Genomic DNA, 22,354 nt, shown 5'->3' on the forward strand with positions numbered 1-22,354 from the left:
CCACCACAGCAACCAGACTCTCCCCTTCAGCCTCTCCAGGGAGGACGGTTTTTTTTTTTTTTTTCCTTCTGAATTTTTTTTGAGGGATGTGTGTCTGGTGACTTCCAATTTTTTTCAGTACCAGTGTTTTTGAACTCTCTCTGTGTGCAGACGTGTACAGATAATGTGCATGTGTGTACGTTTTTAACTGTGTGTGTAGGCATGTATTTTCCTAGCATGTTGACTTTTCCTTTTGGGGGGGTGGGTGTTGCTTTTTCGGTAGATGCAGTGACAGCTGCCCCCTCGGCACGGCCGGCGGGGGCCTGGGGGAGGGCGGGGGTTCATACAGTGGCGGCCCCGTCGTACGCCGGGGCCCGCACAGCAGTAATTTTACTCCTCACGCCTCGGCTTCTGGTTAATTCCCGGGGAAAAGGGTTCGATCTTTTCCCTTTGTACGTGTCCCTCTCCCCACCACTCCCGGCCCCCCTTCTTCACCGAGCTCTTCCCGTCGCGGTCTGCACGTTGCAGTTCTCGCCTGGGGAAGTTCCCGGGGGCACGGCTAATCTCTGGCTTTTGAAGCCCTGCGAAGTTTTTCACGGCCAGCCGCGATACCTGTAATTGAATTTGTGTGATTGATGCCCGTCCCCCGCCCTGTCCCCTCCCGCCGCCCTCCCCATTTCCTTAGCAACCACTCTAGTGCCGGGCGGGCGCACGGCCGCCCCTGCCCGCGCCTCACCGCGGGCTCCCGCCGCCCGCACGGCCCGGCCGCGAAGGGCGGGAAGGCGGCAGGGGCCGAGCCGCCGGGACGGGGGCGTGGAGGACAACCCCCTGTCCCGCCCGCCGGGGTGGCGGGTCCTTTTCCCGGTCGTCGCTCTCCTCGACCCCGCCCCGAGGCGCAGCAGCGGTCTGGGCGCTGTGATGCGGCGGTGCGGCGCCGTGTGTTTTCTGGCACCTCGGCCGCTAACGGGACACCTCGGCGCTGCCGCCGCCGAGCGCGCCGGATCCCATCGGTTCTGCGGTGGACTCGCCTGGTGTGGGGGTTGTCTTGGCACATCGGTCTCGGATGCTGCCCTGTCGTAAAACTTGAGCTGCCTTCAGGTTAAGTGATGCCTTAGTTGCCCAAGGCACCTTTGTTTAGATGGAGGCTCCCATGGTGACTGCTCTGAGCAGTTTGGCTAATCACCTCTTCGTTAGTCCACTTTATCACGGAATCATATAGGTTGAAGAGGACTTCTAAGGTCATTGAGTCCAACCTATGACAGTACTACCCTGTCAACAAGACCATGGCGCCAAGTGCCATCCAGGCTTTCCGTAAACATCTCCAGGTACCGTGACCACCACCTTCCCGAGCACCCCATTCCAATGTCTAATCACCCTTTCTGTGAAGAAATTCTTCCTTGTGTCCAACCTAAACGACCCCTGCTGCAGCTTGAGGCTGTGTTCTCTCCTGTCACTTGTTGCCTGGGATAAGAGACCAACCCCCACCTGGCTACACTTTCAGGCAATTTTAGAGAGCAATAAAGTCATCCCTGAGCCATCTTTTCTCCAGGCTAGACACCCCCAGCTCCCTCAGCCGCCTCACATGAGACTTTTGCTCCAATAACTGTGGCCTTTTTTTCTCCTCACTGAGTGTCACTGGGTAGGAACCTCATGACACCAGTGACAGGACTGTCATGGTTATCAGTGCCTTCACAGAAATGCCAGTGCCATGCAGCTGTTTTGTCATTGGCATCAGAAAACATCTTGTACTATTCCTTTCCTGTTTGGCACAGTTCTTAGAATTAGATGGGATCTGTGGTTTTAGGTGGTGGTTGAGGACATGGAGCCACACCTGTGTTAACCAGTGGGTGATTGCATGGTTCACCATGTCATACACTAGAAGTTTCTTGTTATAAGGTTAGTATTGACCAAATTTTACATCTTAACAACAGTCTACAGGCTGCCATGAAAATAGGCTGCCAAAGAAGGTGAAAATAAAACAAAAAAGGGTATAGAGTCCAGACTTTGATGTTCCTACCAAACTTCATAGTTATTTTATCTTGAAGTTACCCGAGTGCTTTATCATTCACATCCATTACCTCTCTTTAATTGGAAATATTAATATAGCTTCATATGGTCAGCTTGTATCCATGGTCAAGCTGACAATATTTATGAAGAAGAGGTAAAAAATTCTGCTGAAACTTTCAGAAAGCTTGATATGAAAGGAGATTGGTCTTTTGTGAAGCTTGAAATGAGGGAGACCACTTCAGAGACCTCTTCAATAACACTAGACATGAGTGACTGTTTGACACTGTTGACTAACATATAACCATAGTCCACCATATATGGGCCATTGGTGGGTAAATAATAAATAATGGTACTAAATAATGGGTAGTCTTAATTTATGTCTAGTATTCTGAGCTATCTAGCTCCTTAGGTACTGCAGTTTCAGGAGATCCTAATTTTAGGATAACTTATTATCAGCCTAACAGGCTGAACATGAGCCCCCTGTTAGGATATTTTGGCTAAGTAAAAACTGTAAGGCAATATTACCTCTATATATGGTGTTAATGAGCCATTACTGGACTACAGTTCCCAGTTCTAGTGTCTGCAGATAAAAAAGGATGCTGGCGAATTGGAAGCGATTCAGAGAAAAACTGCAGAAGTATTCAGTCATCTGGAAACTGGATTATACAGAATGAGATAAACCAAATAGGTTGAGCTGCTAATCAGGAAGTGGCCAGAGATGCTTGGATCAGATTATAACTATACACACAAGGAAAAGAAACCAGCTCATTAGCAAATGAGGATAAAGCAAGATTCAGTGGCAAGAATTTGAAACTATACATTCTCATACTAGAAATAAGGCACATTACTTATTGTACTATTGTAGCTGAAAGAGTAGGGAGTTAATTGTGTATCTTCAAAACTTGCAAAATTCTAAGAACTGTAACTAAATATTAGCTAGGAAATAAAAGTTCTATATAGCAATGCAAACAGAGCATTTTTATTAATGTGCTTTGATGCCTTGCCACATGTGAATGGCATCACAAATTCTGCTTCCCCAGGAAAAAAATAATACTAAGCAAAAAGCATGTTTGCAAAGTACCTCTTAGTCTCTTAACAAATCTGAATAAATCCTTTGTGCTGTCTTGAAATATTTTTAAAAGGTCAGATTAACCTCATTTGCACATTAGTAATTAGATGGGTTTGAAACTGGCTAAGGTATTATCTAAATATTCATTGTAATCTTGGTAAATAGGATTTGGGTGATTTTTTTTTCTTAATATTTTATGCTACAGTGCTTTATAAAACCTTCATAAATTATCCGTTAGCTGCAGCTGTATTGCCTGTCTGAATGAATGTTGTAAATCATTCCCAGAATTTTAAAAAGGCAGATTTATCTGGTACATGTATAAGTGACTCTGTATGCTTGTGGAAGTTGGTTTTTAAACAAGCTCCCCTTCTTAGGTGTTCAGTTTCTCCATTGTCTGCTTCAGCAGAGTTTGTGCACAGGTGTGCTGAGAGTGTTTAAGTGGACTGATGAGTACCAGCTGACACAACACATAGTTTGGTATCCCATGATACTGGATTTTTAGTTGACTGTGTGGATCTTCCATTTAATCCCTGACTGCACCTAGAGGTGCTTTTTACTGTTGTTGCAATAGTGTTGTAAATGAAAAAAAAATTGACAGCAAATATTTGAAATATTGGAATGTATATGATGAATAGCTTTAGATACTGAAATTTGTTCTTTAGTATTCTAACATGCAGCATTCCCATCTAAGTGAATGGAAATTCTGCCTGCATAAGCAGAACCCTGGCCCTAGTGATAACAAAATACATGCTTCAGAAAGATGAGATAACTATACTCTGGATTCCTTCCTAGGTTCTTCCTTTATCTACCAGTATATGGGGATGTGTTATTAACAGTTGAAATCAATGAGTTCATAGCATTGTTTATAGATTGACCAAGTCTGAACACAATATTTGAGCTACAAGAAACAATAAATAGGTGTAAGAATTCATAAAAATAACATGAAGTTGGTAAGTCCATCATAGGCTGTATGGATCTGCTTTTCAAGGTTAATGGTAACTCTTTTTCTGTTTTTTTCTTTCTGTAAGATTGTGACCTTGGATGTAACCATAAAATTGATACTGAATATTATTTCAAAATATTACCCTGTGTAATAAGCCACTGTCATGGCTTAATATTTTACAGCATAGATCTGTTTTAATAGGAAGAATTTGCCTTGACTCATATTCTTCTGTTTTTCAGGAAAAGAAATGGAGCAATTTCAGTAACTATCCAATCTAACATCTGTCTCATATCTTAAGGAATCTTACAAATACTTGCTTTGAATTGAGAAAATGACTGCAGCTATAGAAGAAAGTACCTGTCCAGAAAGTGGAACATCCTATAGTTAATTAGAAAGTAGTATAAAATAAATATACCTGTTATGGTGCGATTCTGGAGTGAAGTTAACTCTATAGCACACAGGTAGATCTCCAAGGAGAAAGAAAAAAGAACTTTCTGGTTTTTCTAAATTATGGAAATTTTTTGGAAGACGTGGACATGGATTTTGAGCCTAGTCATGGTTTCATCGGAATTTCTCAGTAACAGCAGGCTTTCATACAGTTCTCAAGGTAGGGGTCTGATCTCTGTAGCTGGCAAGAAGCATGTATTTTTGCATTGTATTTTTGTAATATTTTCTAAACCACATTTATATAATTCATGAGCTCATCTGGACTCTGCTTTTACTTTTATCATGATTAATTTTCATACAGATAAAATTTCCTTGTTCTGATTTCTCTCTGTCTACTTTTAACTGTAGGAAAGCCTTGCAAATTAAATCTCATAAAACATACTTGATAATATTTGAGAGACTTGCCATGATAAAATTAACATGCTTTTAGACTAGGAAGTAAGAATGTAATCTTGTTTTTACAATATAATCCTTTTCATTACTACTGTTTGTATTATTGCAAGTGGATTTTGTAGCTTTTGTCTTTGAATAGTAGCTCTGGGAAAAATATGCCCTTCTTAAATTAGCCCCAATTATTTACATATTTTTGGTAAATAGGAAAAGATAGGTATTAAAAAAACTTTTCTATTTCCAAAGTGATAAGCAAATTAATAGGAAATCAAATACATTTTCATGACTTACAAAGAAAGAAAATAATGTTTTATTTTATTTTGTAAAATGCTGCATTGTGCACTTACCTGAAGGTGACTTTTACTCATGAGAGTGATGAAATTTACCCAAAAATGGTCTATGTTTATGCTACTACTTGTTGTTTCCTGTTATATTTTCTTCTCTTCTATGCCCACTCCCTGGACTGTCTTACCTTGTGATTGATTACAAAGAGGAATTCCTGTCTTACCTTGAACACTACCAACTAACAATCCCAATAAGGGTTGATCAAAATGGAGCCTTCCTCAGCTTTACTGTGAAAAATCCTAAACCCTCAAGAAGGAGGAGGAGCACAGACCCTTATGACCAAGAACTGGCAGCATCTAAATTATTTTTTAAACTTTCTGCCTATGGCAAGCACTTTCATTTAAACCTGACTCTCAACACAGATTTGGTGTCCAGACATTTTACAGTAGAGTACTGGGGGAAAGATGGACCGCAATGGAAGCATGATTTCTTAGACCACTGTCATTACACAGGATATTTGCAAGACCAACACAGTACAACTAAAGTGGCCTTAAGCAACTGCAATGGTCTGGTAAGTCCGTATTACATGTTATAGTATAATAGTGTGCTTGTCCCTTTTAAATTACAGAAGAAGAATTAAATTGGCATATCTTTCAGTTTTTCGAGTCCCTGTGGGAAGCAAGTAGACAGGAAGATGCAGAAAATCCCTAAAACCTGACCTAGGTCCTGGGGAAAAGTAGATGTCAGTTTCTCAAGCTTAATATTAGTAATGAGACTCAATTCTGTAGTCTTCTAGCAGGCAACCTCTGTAGTGTTTATAGTGTCTCTACACTAGGGTTGCAGGATTATATCTGTGCTGAGATCTTTACAGTTGTAAGAGCCTTCCAAGCTCAAGGGGCAGGGAGGAAGAAACACTAGATCCTCCGGGATACTGAATCTCTACAGAGAGATGTTGATTGGACTGAATACCCACTGTCTTTGAGTATTTGGGTTTAAAAACTAAGTAAATAAAGGAAGATGAATTGCTTGGTGCAGACATGATCATTGCTATGAATTCAAAACATGAAAAGTCTTTAGCAAGTAATAGCATCAGAAAGTAATTACATAACTTTTTTACAAGAAAGATTTTGTTTACAAATTATAAACTTTGCATTTAGAAGTAGAATTAGAAATTCTTACCTAATTTATTCTCATCTCTTCTCTTACTGGTGATCTTTTGATCACAGGACAGTTGTACATGCATGGAAAAAGAAATTAGAAAATGAATGCAAAGAAATAAAAATAGTAACTTTTTTACTATTGAGTAACAAAGTACTAAAATCGAAAGGCATGACTATGAAACATTAAATAAAGAGCCTGTGTTTACTCTAGTAAAAATATACATATATATTATGGTTTTTCATTCTGGTTTTTATTATGGTAGAATGCTAGTTGATCTTCTTCAGAATAGGCAGATCGAACTGATTGCTAAGTTAAAAAAAAAAGATTACAGATCACAGAATTGCTAAACCATTTTTCCTTGGAAGTGCTATTGAATAATGCGTCTTGGGATGTTACAAAAAATAGCCAGCTGTTTCAGACCTAGATAGGTTGCATTACACCCAACTACTTGTGATATGCCTGATAACAGGCTAGTTTAACATTTCAGAGTATTCCTGAAGAAAAATATTTAATGGGGATTTCCAGTGCTAAGTGAACATTTCAAAGAAATGGAGTTAAAATGATGTTCCATTGAGTGTGATATTACAGTTTGGTTCACGTAGACTAATAGCAGATAGGTCTGAATTTAGTACAAATTTCACTTTGATTGCAGTTTCCACATAATAGTTTTTCCTCCCCCTCTGGTCACAGTTATTCAGACTTCAAAGCTAGTGCATGCCATCTTTGCTTGAATTCTTTTCAGCTAAAAATATGATGGAGACAAAGTCCCTTTTTTCAGGACTCATTTATTTAAAAGAGGCTGCAAGCCTTTTAATGCTAATTGCTGCATGCTAATTGATGCACAGACTAGTTGGTCCCCTTGGAGAGACTGCAGTAAGTGCCATGGTGATCCCATTTCAGTTCCTCTTTTACCTTGGCTAGGGGAATGAGCCAAGAACTCCTGCCCTTGCCATAGCTGACTCGTTTTCCTTTCATGTTAGGAAAATAAAGGTGGGAAGAAGAACAAAATAGCCTGTATTTTTCTATCGTCTTTTCCCATCTGTTGCTCCTTATGTCACTTCTTTTTTTCTAAAAAGTAGTGAAGATGTCATAAGGAAGCAGAATCTTTTTTTTCTCTTCTGTGCCTGACACCCTGAGGTGACATTGCTTGTTTTTCCTTTGCCCCTAGGCTGTCCATTTTGCTGTCCATTTTGCTGGAGTGAGGTTACTTATGGTTCTAGTTGTCAGTATGTTAACTTTGAGTTTGTAAGTTAACTTTTGTGTAGAGTGTTTCCCAGTTAAACCATCATCATCATCAGTGGCTGTGGTTGTTGTCAGTCCTTATGTGTGTCTTTCAGGTGTTAAGGCAGCCTTAATTGAAGGTCTTGTCCACAGACTTGCTGGCTTCCAAACTCATGTTTACTGTAGTAAAGAGCTTACAATGAGCAGCATTTTAGGGACTTTGGATGTTAGGTCAACCAGTCTGAGGCATTTTCTAAGCTGACTATTTCTTACTTAAGGAAAGGCAAAAAGAAATGGTGGTAGACTAGCTGAAGAGAGAGGAACTTCACCTCAGGGGAAAGGCATTTGGCTGACTCTGGGAGGAGCAAATGTCAGAGAAGTTCTGGAGCCCTCAGTAATGGAATGAAGCAAAACCCAAACTTTTTTCATTTTGACTCACCTTTGTCCTCTGCCAGGTGTCAAAGCTCTTAACTGAGTGCTCAAACAAGTTTTGCATGGTAGAAAATATTGCAATTTTGGGCTGAAAAGGTCAGTAGTAGGAACTATTTTGAGGCTACTGTGGTCTCCAGTAAATGGTTAATGTAAAACATGCAGTATTTCCATGTATGTGAAATTTATGCATTGCTAATGTTTGTGCTGGACAACACAGTTATCTCAATCCAAACAGAAATGATAAAGAAGGCACAGGTAGGTGACTGTGGCTTAAGAGCATGAGCTTACTTTTTCAGTGGGGAATTATTTTGCTGGAAGACTTAATGTTTGCTTCATGTATTCCTAAATACATATATTTATAAATTACTAATATTTTTCTTAAGAATTAGTTCATTTGAAAGCCATTTGTACTCTAAAGAATACATCTAGTTTTATGGATCATAATTTACATATGCTATGGTATTTTTGACTGTATATGAAATAATTCTTTATCAGTGTCTTTAGGGCTATCTTTGATATTCATCTGTTTTTGCAGTACATCAGTATTTAGAAAATTATATACAAGCTGTTCCTATCCTGGTTTTAAGTTTTTCTTAGATTCCATGATGTGCTCTCTCAGGCCAGGTCACTATTTTTTTCATTTTTGGGAGCACAGTAAGTTAATGCAATCTTTTTCCTCAATTATAAAATCATAGTGTATAGCCAGCTGTTGACATACTGAACAACACTGACTCGTTTTCAGAGGTTTGCCTTACTAGTACTTTATATTAAAGATGGATAAAGCATAAAGCCTAAAAAGATTCAAGGCATGGAAAAATTGTGAAACTATAGTGCTGTGTGGAAAAGACATGTGCTTACTTGTCCCCACTAATTCAGTTTGTTTTTGCAACTGATGGATGTCCCCCATCTGAAGGAGGTTAAGGCCCTGGCTGGACAGCCTGACAGAAAAAGATTCTTTTTCAGAAATTCAGGGGAACTCCATGTGGATTCACAGATTTGTCTGAGCATGTCAAAATGCTGGAACCAGACCTTGTATATGTTAGCATGAGTTGGCAGTCTGTAGTGGGATTGGATAACACAGAACCTCAAACAATCTGTTTTAGATAATAATCTTGGGAATGTTCCTTGTAGTAACATACTTGGTGCATTCAGCTTGTTTCTTATATCCATGGTATTATGTCAAAACCTTTTCTGGTCATTCTTATGTCTTAATGATATTGCTGATGCTTTAGAGCAGAAGTTTAATTTATGAACTGTTAAAATACAATAGCAACACTTAAGAAAATGAAAATTAATTCATTTTAATGCATTAAATGGGCATTATTTCAAACTCGTTTTTCAACGGATGTTTTGTTTTCCGCAGATAGTGGATTATAAATCAAAGCTGGTATTTAGAATGTTGGTTTGGATATAATAGTATATTTCCCACTATGTATTAATCAGGTATTGCTGAATACATAAACAATGCGAGTATCTCTAGCCAGATGGATTTTTGAAACCTAGAATATACGCTGGCCATCACCAAGGTACTTTTTAGTTGAAGTATTCAGACTGCTTCTTAAAAAGCAGTCATTTCACTGTTGAATCACTGTGATTCATAAAGACCACTTGCATCAATTTAGCACTGGAAGAAGTTTTGTTCTTCCACTGCTAAATTATGGGAAGCACAAGCCTGGCATAGGTAGATGCATAAATGCATATTTGCATATGCAGAGTCATTGTGTTTCCAGTGCTAAGTGAATCTCTCATCTGACTGCAGCAACTGGCCACACATGCTTTCACTACCTGCTTGTAGATCTATGTTAACATTTATTTGCAGTTCCTTAACTAAGTTTTATTAAAATGTCTTTTCTTAAGCACCATAGCATTTGGGAAAATGGGATCTGATATCAGCTAGGCATTGGAAGAAGTGGTGATGCTGTCCTTACTGTCTTCACTGCTGATACCTGAAGGAACTGTGACCATTGTTTGCAGATATTCTTTAGTTATTTGCAGGAGCAAGTATGCAATTTGTATCGGTAATTAATGCTGCAATTAAGTGTTTATGATATCTGAATTAACTCAGTTCTGCTGAGGTAATCTTGCCACTTATAATTATCAGTTTCAGTATCTGATATATCTCTTTTGTGCTTAGGCTTGCAAACATGGCTAGACTTGAGTACAGACAGGAAGGATGTATATTCTGTAGGAATTCAAGTTAGGACCCACTCTGACTCAGAGACAGTGCCACAGATTGGATGGTACCTCTGTCTTCTCAGGTTTGGCATGAGGCAGACAGCCTGATGGTGTTGGCCAGAACCACTCCGCAGGACTCTCTTCCTTAGGGAACATAATACCAGAGCTTACAATGGCTCAGGATTCACTTGAACCCAGATGTCTGACATGCAGACTGGATGCAGTCCAAACTGTCAAGGTTCTTTCTTCACATCTGGCAAGCCCAGTTACAATTTGGTTTATATTTTCAATACTGTTTAAATATTTTATATTCAATACCAGTAAATAATTTATTTTCTAGTAAAATCTTAGACTTAAAGTTACAAGAAGGCATTGTAAGAGGCATTTGATACTGGCATCTTCCAAGTGAATTTAGACCTGATGTTACCTTCTGAGTTAATAATCGAGTTAGTAGCAAAAAATACCACTGAAGAGGAACACTTCTTTTTGTATTCACAATGTAATGATTGAGTAACGGAAAGCTGCAGTCTGTTCATACATATATTTTCACCATTTATAATAGAGTTCTATTTGGAAAACACTTGTTTCTGACGTATTACATAGGATTTTTTATTTTGTAGGTTTTATATTGTTGTTTCAGAAGTGAAGAACAGTAGGCATTTTATGTACAAAACAGTGGCAGGACAAGAGCTGTGATCAAGAGTACAAAGACAAGTTCTGATCTTTGAAAACAGCTTTATGATTTTTAGAGCAGATATGGAGCAAGTGGTCTTATGACTGATCATAGAGGTCTTAAAAAAGATTCATGTGTAGTACATGTTTTACAGATGAAAGGTGTGGTAGAAATTTGTGATTCATTAAGTCAGAATATGAATGTAGCAGTTCCTGCTTCCAGGCCTCTGTGTGATGGAAAGCTCTTCCCCGTGTAGAAAGTTTGTACATTCAGAATTTTCTACATATGAGTATCAGAACTTTTTTATTTCACAAACATTGGTGTAGAAGTCTGTCAGGGCTTATTCCCCAATATTTCTATATCTGAAAGGATCCAAAACCTGGATTTTCTGCTAAAGTTCAGTTTTAATTGCTGAAGGTTCAGGAAATTGCATAGTTGGCCCAAAATCTCCCCTTTCTTCCATAAACCACTTCCTGTTTGGAAGAAGCTGAGTTAACAAATGTGAAAGTTATGAGAATAGAATATCTACTATTCTGCACTGCAGTATGAGGAAAAGAAATATTCATTTGTTATGGAGAATGAGGTCTAGTGTACAGTCTGCAATAACTCTTATTTACTAGATTTATGGCAACAGTTTTTATGGAATAAATGCTTTGTAGACAGCGTAACTTAAGTTAATATGAATAATTTTATTTCTATTAACTAGCTCAGTTTTGGGATTGTGTCTGGATGTAAAATAAAAATGCTTTCTTTGAATATGTGTTCCAAAATTAATCCTTCATGGTGTTTGTCTTTGATGAAGTACTTGGCTTTAAGCATCTAGCAGTGTGGCATCACAGAGGGATATTGGACCTGCATTAGAGCAAGGCCATTTTGGCTTGATGTAATTTTTAATGAACATGAATCATGTCATTTCAGAATATCTCTGTGAAGAGATTATTTGTAATAGTCTGAGAATACCTCTTGCTTTTTTTAACTGCGTCTACCAAAAAAAAAGTCAAAGTTCTCCACAAATAGGACAGTGATAGGTTTTTTTTCTTACTGTATTGTTTAAAGGCACCTACTCTGCTCATACTAAATCAGCAGACGAGAGCTGGCTCATGCACTGTTTTATGTATTAGCTTCTAGCTGTGGATTTCTTCAGAGAACGTTTTCTAAAGTTAAGTTTTGTGATAGTAGTTCCATATTGTCTGTTGTAAGCTTTTGTTTTCTTATCTTCTTCTTTAAGCATGGAGTCATTGCTACAGAAGATGATGAGTATTTTATTGAGCCTTTAAGAAATATAACAGAAGATTCTAGTAACTATAATTATGAGAATGGTCAACCTCATGTTATATACAAAAAATCTACCATGCACCAGCAGCACCTCTATGATCACAGTCACTGTGGAGTCTCAGGTAAACACGAATGAGTGTCATTCCTTTTAAAAAACGGTAACTTGAGATGCATTTTAATGTCTTGCTTGTTTCACATTTAAGATGTAGGGAAGAATGTAGCTATGAGAATCTTCCTTTTGGGTGATGTAATGTCTTGTTGAAAAGTAGTTTTGATTTTCCTTTTTTTCCAGATTCAGATTGAGAATATAGTGTATTTCAAAAACTAAGACAGCAGGAGTAAGTCTTGTTTTATGCTTGTATTGTGTACAGTGGTAGAAATGAGTGCAGGGTTCCTCAAAATGTGTATGAATGTACTTCATTTCCCAACAGGAAAGTGTGCTTGAATGACTACTTATTACAGCTCAGTGTTTAGTATGTGTTCATTCTCATTTGAAGAAACTTGATATGCAATAAATATGTCAGCATTATGATTATCAATACATTTGGAACTGAGTCCATATCTTTCTTCTTTATGGAGGTTTATAGGGTTTTGGTACTGTTTTTTGGTCCAGTTTGTTGACATTATTCCATTATAGTCAAGTATGTGATTTACCTGTGCCTTATGGGCAGGATTATATAGTTTTGATGGAGAGATATTTTCCTTGTAAAGTAGTTTTAACCCTTACAGATATATGTTTCAAGTACTCTGACACAATCCTTGATTAAACTGAAAACTAACTTCTTGAAGACAGCATGCAGTAAATCTGACAAGTTTTTTAAGAGCACAGAAGTAATTTTTTAACATGCTAGAAAGATGTTCTAACCTTGTCAATTGTTTATATTTCAGTAATAGCTTATTCTTAATAGTTCAGTCCTAGGCAGTTTTATTCCATGAAATTCAGTGCATGGGGCAGACTGACAGTAAAATAAAATCATATCATTGTTCATTGATGTAATTTATTTTAGCTTCCCTTGGAGTTTATAATGTTTAGTGGCACCAGCTGTCTAAGCTTACAGTACCGATTTTCTGCAAGATCCCATTCTTGGGAGATAGCTTTTTCTTGAGTGTTTCAGTTAATTGTGCTTATGGAATATCAGACTTCCTGTGTGTAATTTCTGTTTTAGTTTGAGAGCATTATTCAATGTAAATGCTTATAATATTGTGAAACAAATCTCTTAAATGTTACTGCCTGCTAACTGATTGTAAAATAAGGGTACTGGTATATGTTCATTTTGCTGGGAGAGCTGTCACTTAAGCTGCTTGAAATAAGTGGAAGGATTTGAAATGTAGGGACATGTAATTTTCACCATTATTATATCCCTACAAAAATAAAGGATATTGGGCTCTGTTGGATCTTGTCTTCTAGAGTAATGCTTAGAAGTCATGCTACTCCAAGCCATGAAGCAGAGGCAGCTACTTTTATCAGGTTGTTATTCTGGTTGGTATCTGTCACATGGACCACAGGTTGATCAGAGCTATATATCTTGCATGCATTTTTTGTAAAACATGGTATAATATTTAGCATTTATTACTTAGTATAACTGATGGTACCTTTTTTCTTGGAAGCTCCTGTGCATTCCCTGAGCTTTCATAGCCTGAAGTCCTTAATTGTTGAAGTACTAAAGCACTGCTTTATACAAGCCTGAGAATATTATGATGCTCATTCATCTCAGTTTCTCCTTTTCCTGTTGTTCTGCATACTATTTCCACTCCATTAAAATGTTAAAAAAAATTCACTCTCTGCCAAGACTGCAAGGTCTTGCTTTTCCGGATGACATTCTGTTTTACCCTCATGGGTACCAAAGACTTAAAACTAATTTTCTGATCACTGTTGCAGCTTTATCTTAAAGGCAAATGGCATACAGAGCATCCTGAAATACCTAAAAAAAAAAAAAAAAAAGCTAAAAAATAAAGTAAAATATTAATTTTCAGTTTTGCAGCTTTCACACCCAAGGATTAAATCCAGGTATTCAGTGATATTTAGGTAATTTGACTGATTTTGGAAGTTTTGAACAGTCTAATTTTGTGGTTTAAAATGCAAATGTAACAAAGCTGTAACCACCTTTTAGCAGCATATGATTTATTTTGTCTGGAGACTGATTTTTACTTTACCTGCTGAACAGTTTTTTTAATATTCTATGCAGGGAGGAGTCTGCCTGAGAAACTGTGCCACTATTCATTGTTTGTCAAGTTTCCCCTGCTGTAACCTAGTTTATTTTGTACCTCTTCTCCATCAGGGAAATAGTCAGGATATTGAAGTGTTGATAGAGACAAGAGGAGTGTAGTTTCTGAGCTTTCTGAGAAAAATGACAATAATAAAATAGAAAATGGAGTTCAAAATTTGGTGAAAGCATGATCAGAATTGACTGGGATCAGTAAGCGATGGCCTACTTCATAGACAATGGTAGAATTATGGTAGCTAATACAAGAGCAGAATCGGAGAGGCATGGAGAATCAGATGAGAGCACAGGATACATTTTCATAAATTAAATTAGATTTTAAGCATTTAAACAAAAAAATGTTCAAAATATAAAATGTTGAATTTGTGTTTCATGTACGTACTGTCACCAAATAATTATGTTTTATTAAATACAGCTGAAATCACTAAGGCTTTGATAAGAAGTCTTCCACTGCCAAATTCCAATTGCTTCAATGGGTTTGAGACCACTGGATTAACTTGCAAAATGCTGTATTTGTATAGGGTTGAGAAACAACAGAAATTGATATGAAAGTTGCAGAGTGGCAGATTATTTCTGGATAGTTCTACTATTTTTTGATTTATATATTGATTTCACTTGTGTCAGACTTTACAGTCAGTATATTCTAAAATGGAATAAAAGCTTGCTAGATGCATGAAATAATGATGCTAAAATATTTAGAAAAAACAGCATAATGTTTTGCTTTGAAATATTGTCATAGTTGCATTTAACATAAGAAGCTTGCTATTGCATTTTGAGATATTTTTCTATTTGTGCTTCTTTCTTTCTACCTTGACCACCCCCCAATATTTTAGATGACTGACTTAGGAAAACTTGTGTACAGTAGTTGTGAACTCCATGTCTACATGGGTTTGGATTTCTCTTCGGTTGCAGTTTAAAACCTAATTTCACTCTTCTGCAGTAATTATTTTGGGATCAATTATAGTATTTTTCTGTGTTTTTTTTTCTTTATTTTTCCATTTATTTTTACCTTTTCTTACTTCATTATAATTATGTTCAATGTTAATGGAGTTTAATTTTTTCTTTTTTAACTTATGAGTATAGTGAAAGAATGATGTAAGTTGCCATGTAGCTATTTTCACTAAATAAATTGTATATCTTTATTTATTGATATATTTTATCATTTGTATAATTTTGAGATCAGCTGAAGCCTAAGCTTCTCATCTGACAAGAAAATGAGATATGGTTGTTCTTATGGAGTCCTCTGAGACCTTTGTTTGAAAGATAGTATGAAGATGATTCCAAAATAACATTTTTTTTTCCTCTGAAAGTTTTATACTTGAAATCAGTAATTTTTAAATGTTTAGAATAGTTTGCATTTTGAGTGAAAATTTTGAGTTAATGTGGAAGCAGTAAAATACATCTTGTACGCCAAGAGCATCAGAAACCATCAGCGTTTGTTATTTGAAAAAGAGTGAATTTAAAAAAAATGAGTACAGTAGCTGTCAGAGAAAAATTCCAGACATTTCTAAGACACTGTTTAAATGAGATGAAAATTTTTGAACAATTCAAGCAACTTTGAATTTTCTAGAATAGAGGTGAAAAACAGGAGAAAGTTTAGTAGTCATTATAGAATCCAAACCAGGCTTTAATACTTTGTACAGGGTTTTTTTAGAATAAATTATACCCATTGCAGAATGAGGACAATTTTATTACTGGTCTTTTTATAACTACCAGGTTTACTTAAATTTTTTGACTTTTCTAAAATATGCGCCTTTTAGAGCCAATACTGTAGCCTCAAAAATTAAGAAACACTGCAACAGTAGGAATGCTGAAGGTTTGTATTTCTTGTTTTGACCTGAGCATACATTCTTTGTGGTGTAGTTTTCCTCTTTGAAATCAGTGTGCTTAGCTGACTTGCATAAAGCATTGTTTTTTTATGGGAGCTACTGGTTCTATCTCTACTCATCCTTTAGCTGACCCTGTTTTAGTAGAAGTAATGATGCAAGAAAATTGCTCATTTGAGCAATCCTGTTCAGACAGCTATAAATGTATCTATTAATGTTCTTGTGCTCCTCTGTAAATACCAAGAATAACATGGATATTTTGAAATCCTACTTAGTTAAAACCAGACTAACAATATACTTTGCTAAACTTTAGCTTGAGATCTTTGTTGTCTCTTATGGAAATATGATACACACTAAAAAAGCAGAAAAATTGAATTCATCCTTCCCTTCCTTTGTAGGGAAGGATGGATTCAATTTTGGCCTGAGGACAGGGATTAGAATTCAAAGTCATCTTGTAATGTTTGTTTTGCCAGTAATTACAGCTCTTTGAATTTTTAAATAATTTATCTCTTGCACACAAGAAATATTCTTCTATATATTTACCTGAAAGCAAAACAACATATTTGAACTGAAATTTGTGTTGAAATAACTACGGCAATTATCCCATGTCAGACCATTTAAAACTTTCTATTACAGTCAATTTGCAAGGTAGATAAAATATAATCTGATAACTTTCTGAAGAGAAAATTGATTAATTTTCGGCATGTAATTGATTCTAATTGACTAAAAATTACAGATTTTTGCAGGAGATGAAAAGCTTTTTAGTGTTTTATGAGCATGTTTAATTCCTTAGTAAATTTTGATAACTTTTACATTAATTTTGAATTTTTGATTTATAGTATTTTTTTTCCCAGAGGTTACAGCTGTCTTGTTCTTATTCTTAAAATTCTCATGTGTTCTTGTGGTTAATTATAACTAATCTTTAATAGTAACATGAATATGCAAAATCAGATTTATTAAGAGAGGATTGTTGCTTTTTCATCCTAATTCAAAATCAAGCAGAGTTGAGATTATTGGTGCTCAAAGTTGGCTCTCCATAATATAAGTTAGTTTAAAATAATTTAGAAAATAAAGAAGTTTAATTTTTCTTTGCCTCAAGAAAGACTTCTTTGCTAGAACCTTGGAGTTGGCAATCTCAACATAAGCCAGCTGCATTTGAATGAGTTTTGCTAGTGACTCCCTCTCAAGTATTTAATTGTTTTGTTTCCTAGAAGACCTCACGAGAAGTGGCAAACCTTGGTGGATGAATGATGCATCTGCTTTTCCAGCTTCACTTCCAGTCAATGGCACACTAAGTAGTCATAGTCGACAGAAGAGATCTGTAAGCCTTGAACGGTTTGTGGAAACGCTGGTAGTAGCAGACAAAATGATGGTGGGATACCATGGTCGCAAAGACATTGAACACTACATTTTGAGTGTAATGAATATTGTAAGTTTCATCCTTCTCTGTGTTCGTATCAATACGTATGTACTGAAATGATAATGGACTTGTCAAATGTTTATTTACTACCATGAAGAATGCTTTAATATAAGTACTGGCTTGCAGAGATTAATAGTTTAAATACTGGAAATCTTGGGAATTTTGGAAAAATGTCAAGAAGTATGTTGTGATCACTTTTAAATTGTTGTCTTTAATTTTGAATTCAAATAATTACATTCAGATTATAGAATTCTATTCTGCTTACATCAACACTCTAAATGCTCGTGCTGGATGAACTATGAAACAAGGTATAAACAGTTTCAACTGAAAAGTGTGACTCAAAAAGGGTTCATTTTAACTGAATGGTCATTTTTTAGTCAAAAAAAAAAAAACTTGTATTTAGGTGACAATGGTACTTTACATTATGGAACTACATGAGGAAATTGGATTAATTTTTAACCATTTAGGAAGCAAGTAGTGTTTCTTGTCTGACTTTGTGCCTTTTCTTATTTTCTGGAGGTCAGGTTGCCAAACTTTATCGTGATTCCAGTCTAGGAAACGTTGTGAATATTATAGTGACACGTTTGATTGTCCTCACTGAAGATCAGGTAAGAGCTGTTGTGCTAAGCTTTATACCTGTGAAATACAAATTACATTACTGCATAATATAGAGTTATTAATTATAGCTTGAAGTGGCTGCCTCTGAGTACAAAACCTATCGTAATTTTTCACTACTTTAATCAAGATGAAGCAGTTCAAAGGAATATTCCTCATGTATCATCTCAAATATATGTATTCTTACTTCAGGTGACTATTATTTCACCTTCGGGGATGTCAGTTTTATTTTTAGAACTGTATTTTAATTTTTTTTTCTCTATTGACAAAATTATTATTAAAGTTGGAGCAGAAAGAATGATGGTTCAGTGGTACACAGCTGAACTTGGGGTCAGATTTTACAGAAATAAAATTTGGCAAGAAGATTTTATTCCTAGAAACCACTGCTTCTAATTATAGTCCCATTTTAGTTTTCAAAAGGCTTAACAACTGACCTTAGTAATTTGTTTGGAACATTTCTGGTATGCATGTTGTATTGCAGCCAAACTTGGAGATAAACCACCATGCAGACAAGTCCCTCGATAGCTTCTGTAAGTGGCAGAAATCCATTCTCTCCCACCAAAGTGATGGAAACACCATTCCAGAAAATGGGATTGCCCACCATGATAATGCGGTTCTTATTACTAGGTATGGTCATTATAAGTATTGTGTTTATTTTATTTCTTGTAGCTTTCTTGTTCTTAGCGTATATATGTCTAGAGGCTAGTTGCAAAATAATATATTTGGTAGGTAACCTTAAAGGAGGAAAATTAATAGATGTCTTGTCTTAAATATATCAGATTATTAAAGTTAAGATAAAGAATTTGGAAAAGATCTGCAAATCACTTGCTTCTGCTGTTGTTTTCCCTTCATAATTGCCAATACAAAGTATTACAGTAGAAAATATGGATCCTATTGAACATTTTGTACTTTAATATTTGAAAAGATTTCTTGAGATCACAGAGAACAAAACAGAATGAAAAATGTATTGTTAACCATGTAAAGTGTTTTTGTAAGAATTTCAAGCCGGAACTTCAACTAGTGTAATAGTGTTTCTCTGAAAACAGGTTCTTGCAGATTCCAGCAATATGAGGCTCTGCTTTGTAGCTGGTTTGATTTATTATGCTTAATTAAGATGAGAACTGACAATTTTAATAGGTAGTTTCAAATCTTGCATATGTGCTCATTTGTTTGCTTCTACTTCACTGTTACTGTGATGAATTCAACATAACCTGCACTGTAATTTGTGATCCTGATAAAGGCATTTGTGTCAGTCCCTTTGCAGTTTGGTGTAGGCAACTGTACTTTAATAGAAAATAAGTCTCACTCTTATTTAAGGATACCAGTTATTCTTTTTAGTTTTGTTTAAGTCACAGCAGGTGCATCAGCTCTAATTTTGATTAGGATCTTTTTATTATGATTTCTGCTTTCCAGGACAAATTCTGTACTGCTTTGCATGTAACCTATTTTGGAATCATTGCATTCACTGCAGAAAAATTTAAATACTGATTAAAAGAATGCATCTTTTGTATAATTTTGCATAAAATTTGTGGAAGTTTATTTTTTCCTGAGGGAGGTGGTGTTTTTCCTTGGTTTTGTTTTGCATAATGAACAAATCTTTTTATTTTTGAGAGGAAATAGAAGCTAGTGAATCACTTGCATGCATTTTCATTAATATTTAAGATATAATTATGTACAATAGTATATAAATAGTACATAGTAAAAATCAGAGTGCTTAAATGTTTGAGTAACTCAGAAAGCTTTTAGATTTTAAGAAGTGTAAAAAAAAGATTAAACTCTAATACAAATAAATCAAATGCAATGAGAAATAAAATAGTTGCATTCTAAGGTCTTAATTTTTCACAAAGACTTTTGTTTATGATCAGTTTTGTGCCTATAAGTAATTCCTTGACTAGGACTTTTGAAGTGGAATATGTGATTGCAGATTTGCTACACATGAAACTTTCACTGGTATAATTTAGACAAGTGAGAAAGTGTCAATTAAAGCTCCTCAGTGTTTGTATGCATAAGTTGTATTGGCAACTCTATATTTTTACTGCTATGGCTGACTAAACTGACACTTTATTGGTGGTATTCTGGCATTACAAATCACAGTTGTTGTCTTTCACACCTGTGCTTTAATGTGTTTGATTACTGTATATTCTGTACTGGCTTCCCTGATGTGATAGGGTGTTTCAGTGGGATGTTCCAGTGTAGCTCCAAATAGTTCTGTGTTTTCAGACAAAAGCTTAAGCCAGTGTTAACTTGCAGGTCTCTAACTGTAAAAGGAGCGAGTTTTGAGAGAATGTGAGTAATAGCTGTTTGAAATTGCATTTTTTCATCAAAAACCAAAAAATACTGAGGACTTGTTTTAGTTCTTCATTATGGGGGCTATAATTATCTAACTACATAGGATGTGTACGCTGTCTTTTAGAAGGGATGTAAGAATTTTATAGCTTCCTAGTTTTCTTCTAAGAAGTTTATACCTCTAAGAATATGCCTGTATTTTAAATCAACAAAGTGCCTCAGTGTTGTGTCTGCAGGCTAGTAATAGTTAACCTTTATAAAGTTCAGGTATAAATGCTTTCACACCAAAATGCTTCTGTTCATTTATTTATATAATAATTGTAATTCCTTAAAATAATCACAAGGGCTGCGCTAATCAATTTGAGTGGCTGAATCCAGCTTTTACTGAAACTGCTAGCTATCCCAGTTGTTACTAATACAATGAATCAGGTTATGTAAAGAATCGATAGTTCTTTTTGGGGTTGGAATGAGTAAGGACAAATTTATATTCATATAAACATGTAAGTCCACTAACTTTAATAATTCTAAATTAATTACTGAAATGTTGATATACTTATTTTCATTCTCTTGTCTATCTTTCACCTGATGAACCAGATTTAAGGCATTATACGTGGAAGAGCAGGATATAGCTGTGGTTCTTTAAACTCGTAATGTACTGGAAAGGTCTTTAATAACCATGTCTATCCAAAGGAGTTTGAAACTATATTACCAAAAATTAGGATACTTTTTAGCCACTCCAATAGTATTTTGAAAGCAGTTTCCTGAATCTGTCCCACTGATGCTGCTTTGCTTGGTACAGAGAAATTGCATTTTTATTGACTTTGACACTGGAATAAATTTTTTGCTCATTGTGTGTACTTCTATTTTACGGAAAGTAGGAAAGTTTCAGTTCAAAATTATGAATAGTTTTGTGTTGATTAAAACCAGATTTTTAAGTAAGTATTGATGTATTTGAAAATATTATTGAGTCCTATCTAAGTATTTAAGTTTGCAGCTACATCAGCTTTTACAGCACTTCAGCTTTTCTTTGCTATCCCTTCATGTTGCTTTCAAAGATGTCATGGTCTGATCTGGGAAAAACAGTATTAAGGCTGCACATTCTCTAGGAGTATCTGCTTGACCAATGCAGACTGACTTTTGTATCCTAAATAAGCTGTATGCTAAAACAAGGTAGCCTCACTAGAGTGGAGGTATGTCAAACTGATCTCTTAAGTCCCACAGAGGTGTTGCCATGCCTACTAAGCCACCAATCTTTAGACAAGAGCCTGCCTGTGTTTGGTGTTCCTGGTCTATGGGCCTATCTGGTCATGGTCCTACAGCCACCCCGCAGTCTGCTAAGTGAGTAGGGAATTGCAGAAAACTTCTTGTTTGCTAATTAAAAATACAGAGGCCAGAGACTGGTCTAAGTAAGACCTTATATTGTGTATCACCTCCATTTTTTCCAGTAAGAGAATATATTTAGGTGTCAAACCTCAGTGTTTTATCCTAAAATTGTCCAAGTTCGGTTCTTGGAGGCAGGTGAAAGTAAAATACTAAGCAGACAGACTTGAATATGAGGTTGATTATTGGTGTAATGATGTTAAGACAATGTCACCTTTTTTTTGTGAAGATTTCACATAATCCTAGTGAATCCTTAAATTTTTTTTTGTACTACAAAATCATAAAAATAGGAGAAAAACTTGTATGGATGTCTAATCTCAAATCCTTTGATAAAGAAGGAGCTCTTGCATTTGGTTCCTATATTCTTGCATCATTATGTGATAATCTTTCATTTTAGCACAATGTCAGGTAATGAATTTTAAAAGCTGGTGTAAATTTTGAGGCTTGTGCATCTCACTCCAGTGTAGAGGTATCAATTTGCCTTTTTGAAGTAAGTTCTTATTTGGTGATTTGGTTTTTTTTAGCCTTCCTTGGTAGGCTGCTTCCTC

The 22,354-nt window shown here is 36.0% G+C and overlaps 1 protein-coding gene across 2 annotated transcripts in view; it reads left to right on the forward strand.

Moving 5' to 3' along the window:
- Positions 1-4,508: 4,508 nt before the first annotated feature.
- Positions 4,509-22,354, forward strand: part of ADAMTS6 (ADAM metallopeptidase with thrombospondin type 1 motif 6) — a 137,014-nt gene continuing 119,168 nt past the window's right edge. The window contains exons 1-6 of one of the 2 annotated variants that reach the window (XM_053931626.1): positions 4,509-4,605; positions 5,327-5,691; positions 12,011-12,179; positions 17,317-17,534; positions 18,050-18,133; positions 18,622-18,767. In XM_053931626.1, the coding sequence (XP_053787601.1) occupies positions 4,509-4,605; positions 5,327-5,691; positions 12,011-12,179; positions 17,317-17,534; positions 18,050-18,133; positions 18,622-18,767 (1,079 nt within the window). The remainder of the gene's footprint in view (positions 4,606-5,326; positions 5,692-12,010; positions 12,180-17,316; positions 17,535-18,049; positions 18,134-18,621; positions 18,768-22,354) is intronic. The other variant, XM_053931627.1, reaches the window with a different exon arrangement.

The sequence above is a fragment of the Vidua chalybeata genome, chromosome Z (assembly GCF_026979565.1).
Source record: "Vidua chalybeata isolate OUT-0048 chromosome Z, bVidCha1 merged haplotype, whole genome shotgun sequence".
In the NCBI taxonomy this organism is placed as follows: Eukaryota; Metazoa; Chordata; class Aves; order Passeriformes; family Viduidae; genus Vidua; species Vidua chalybeata.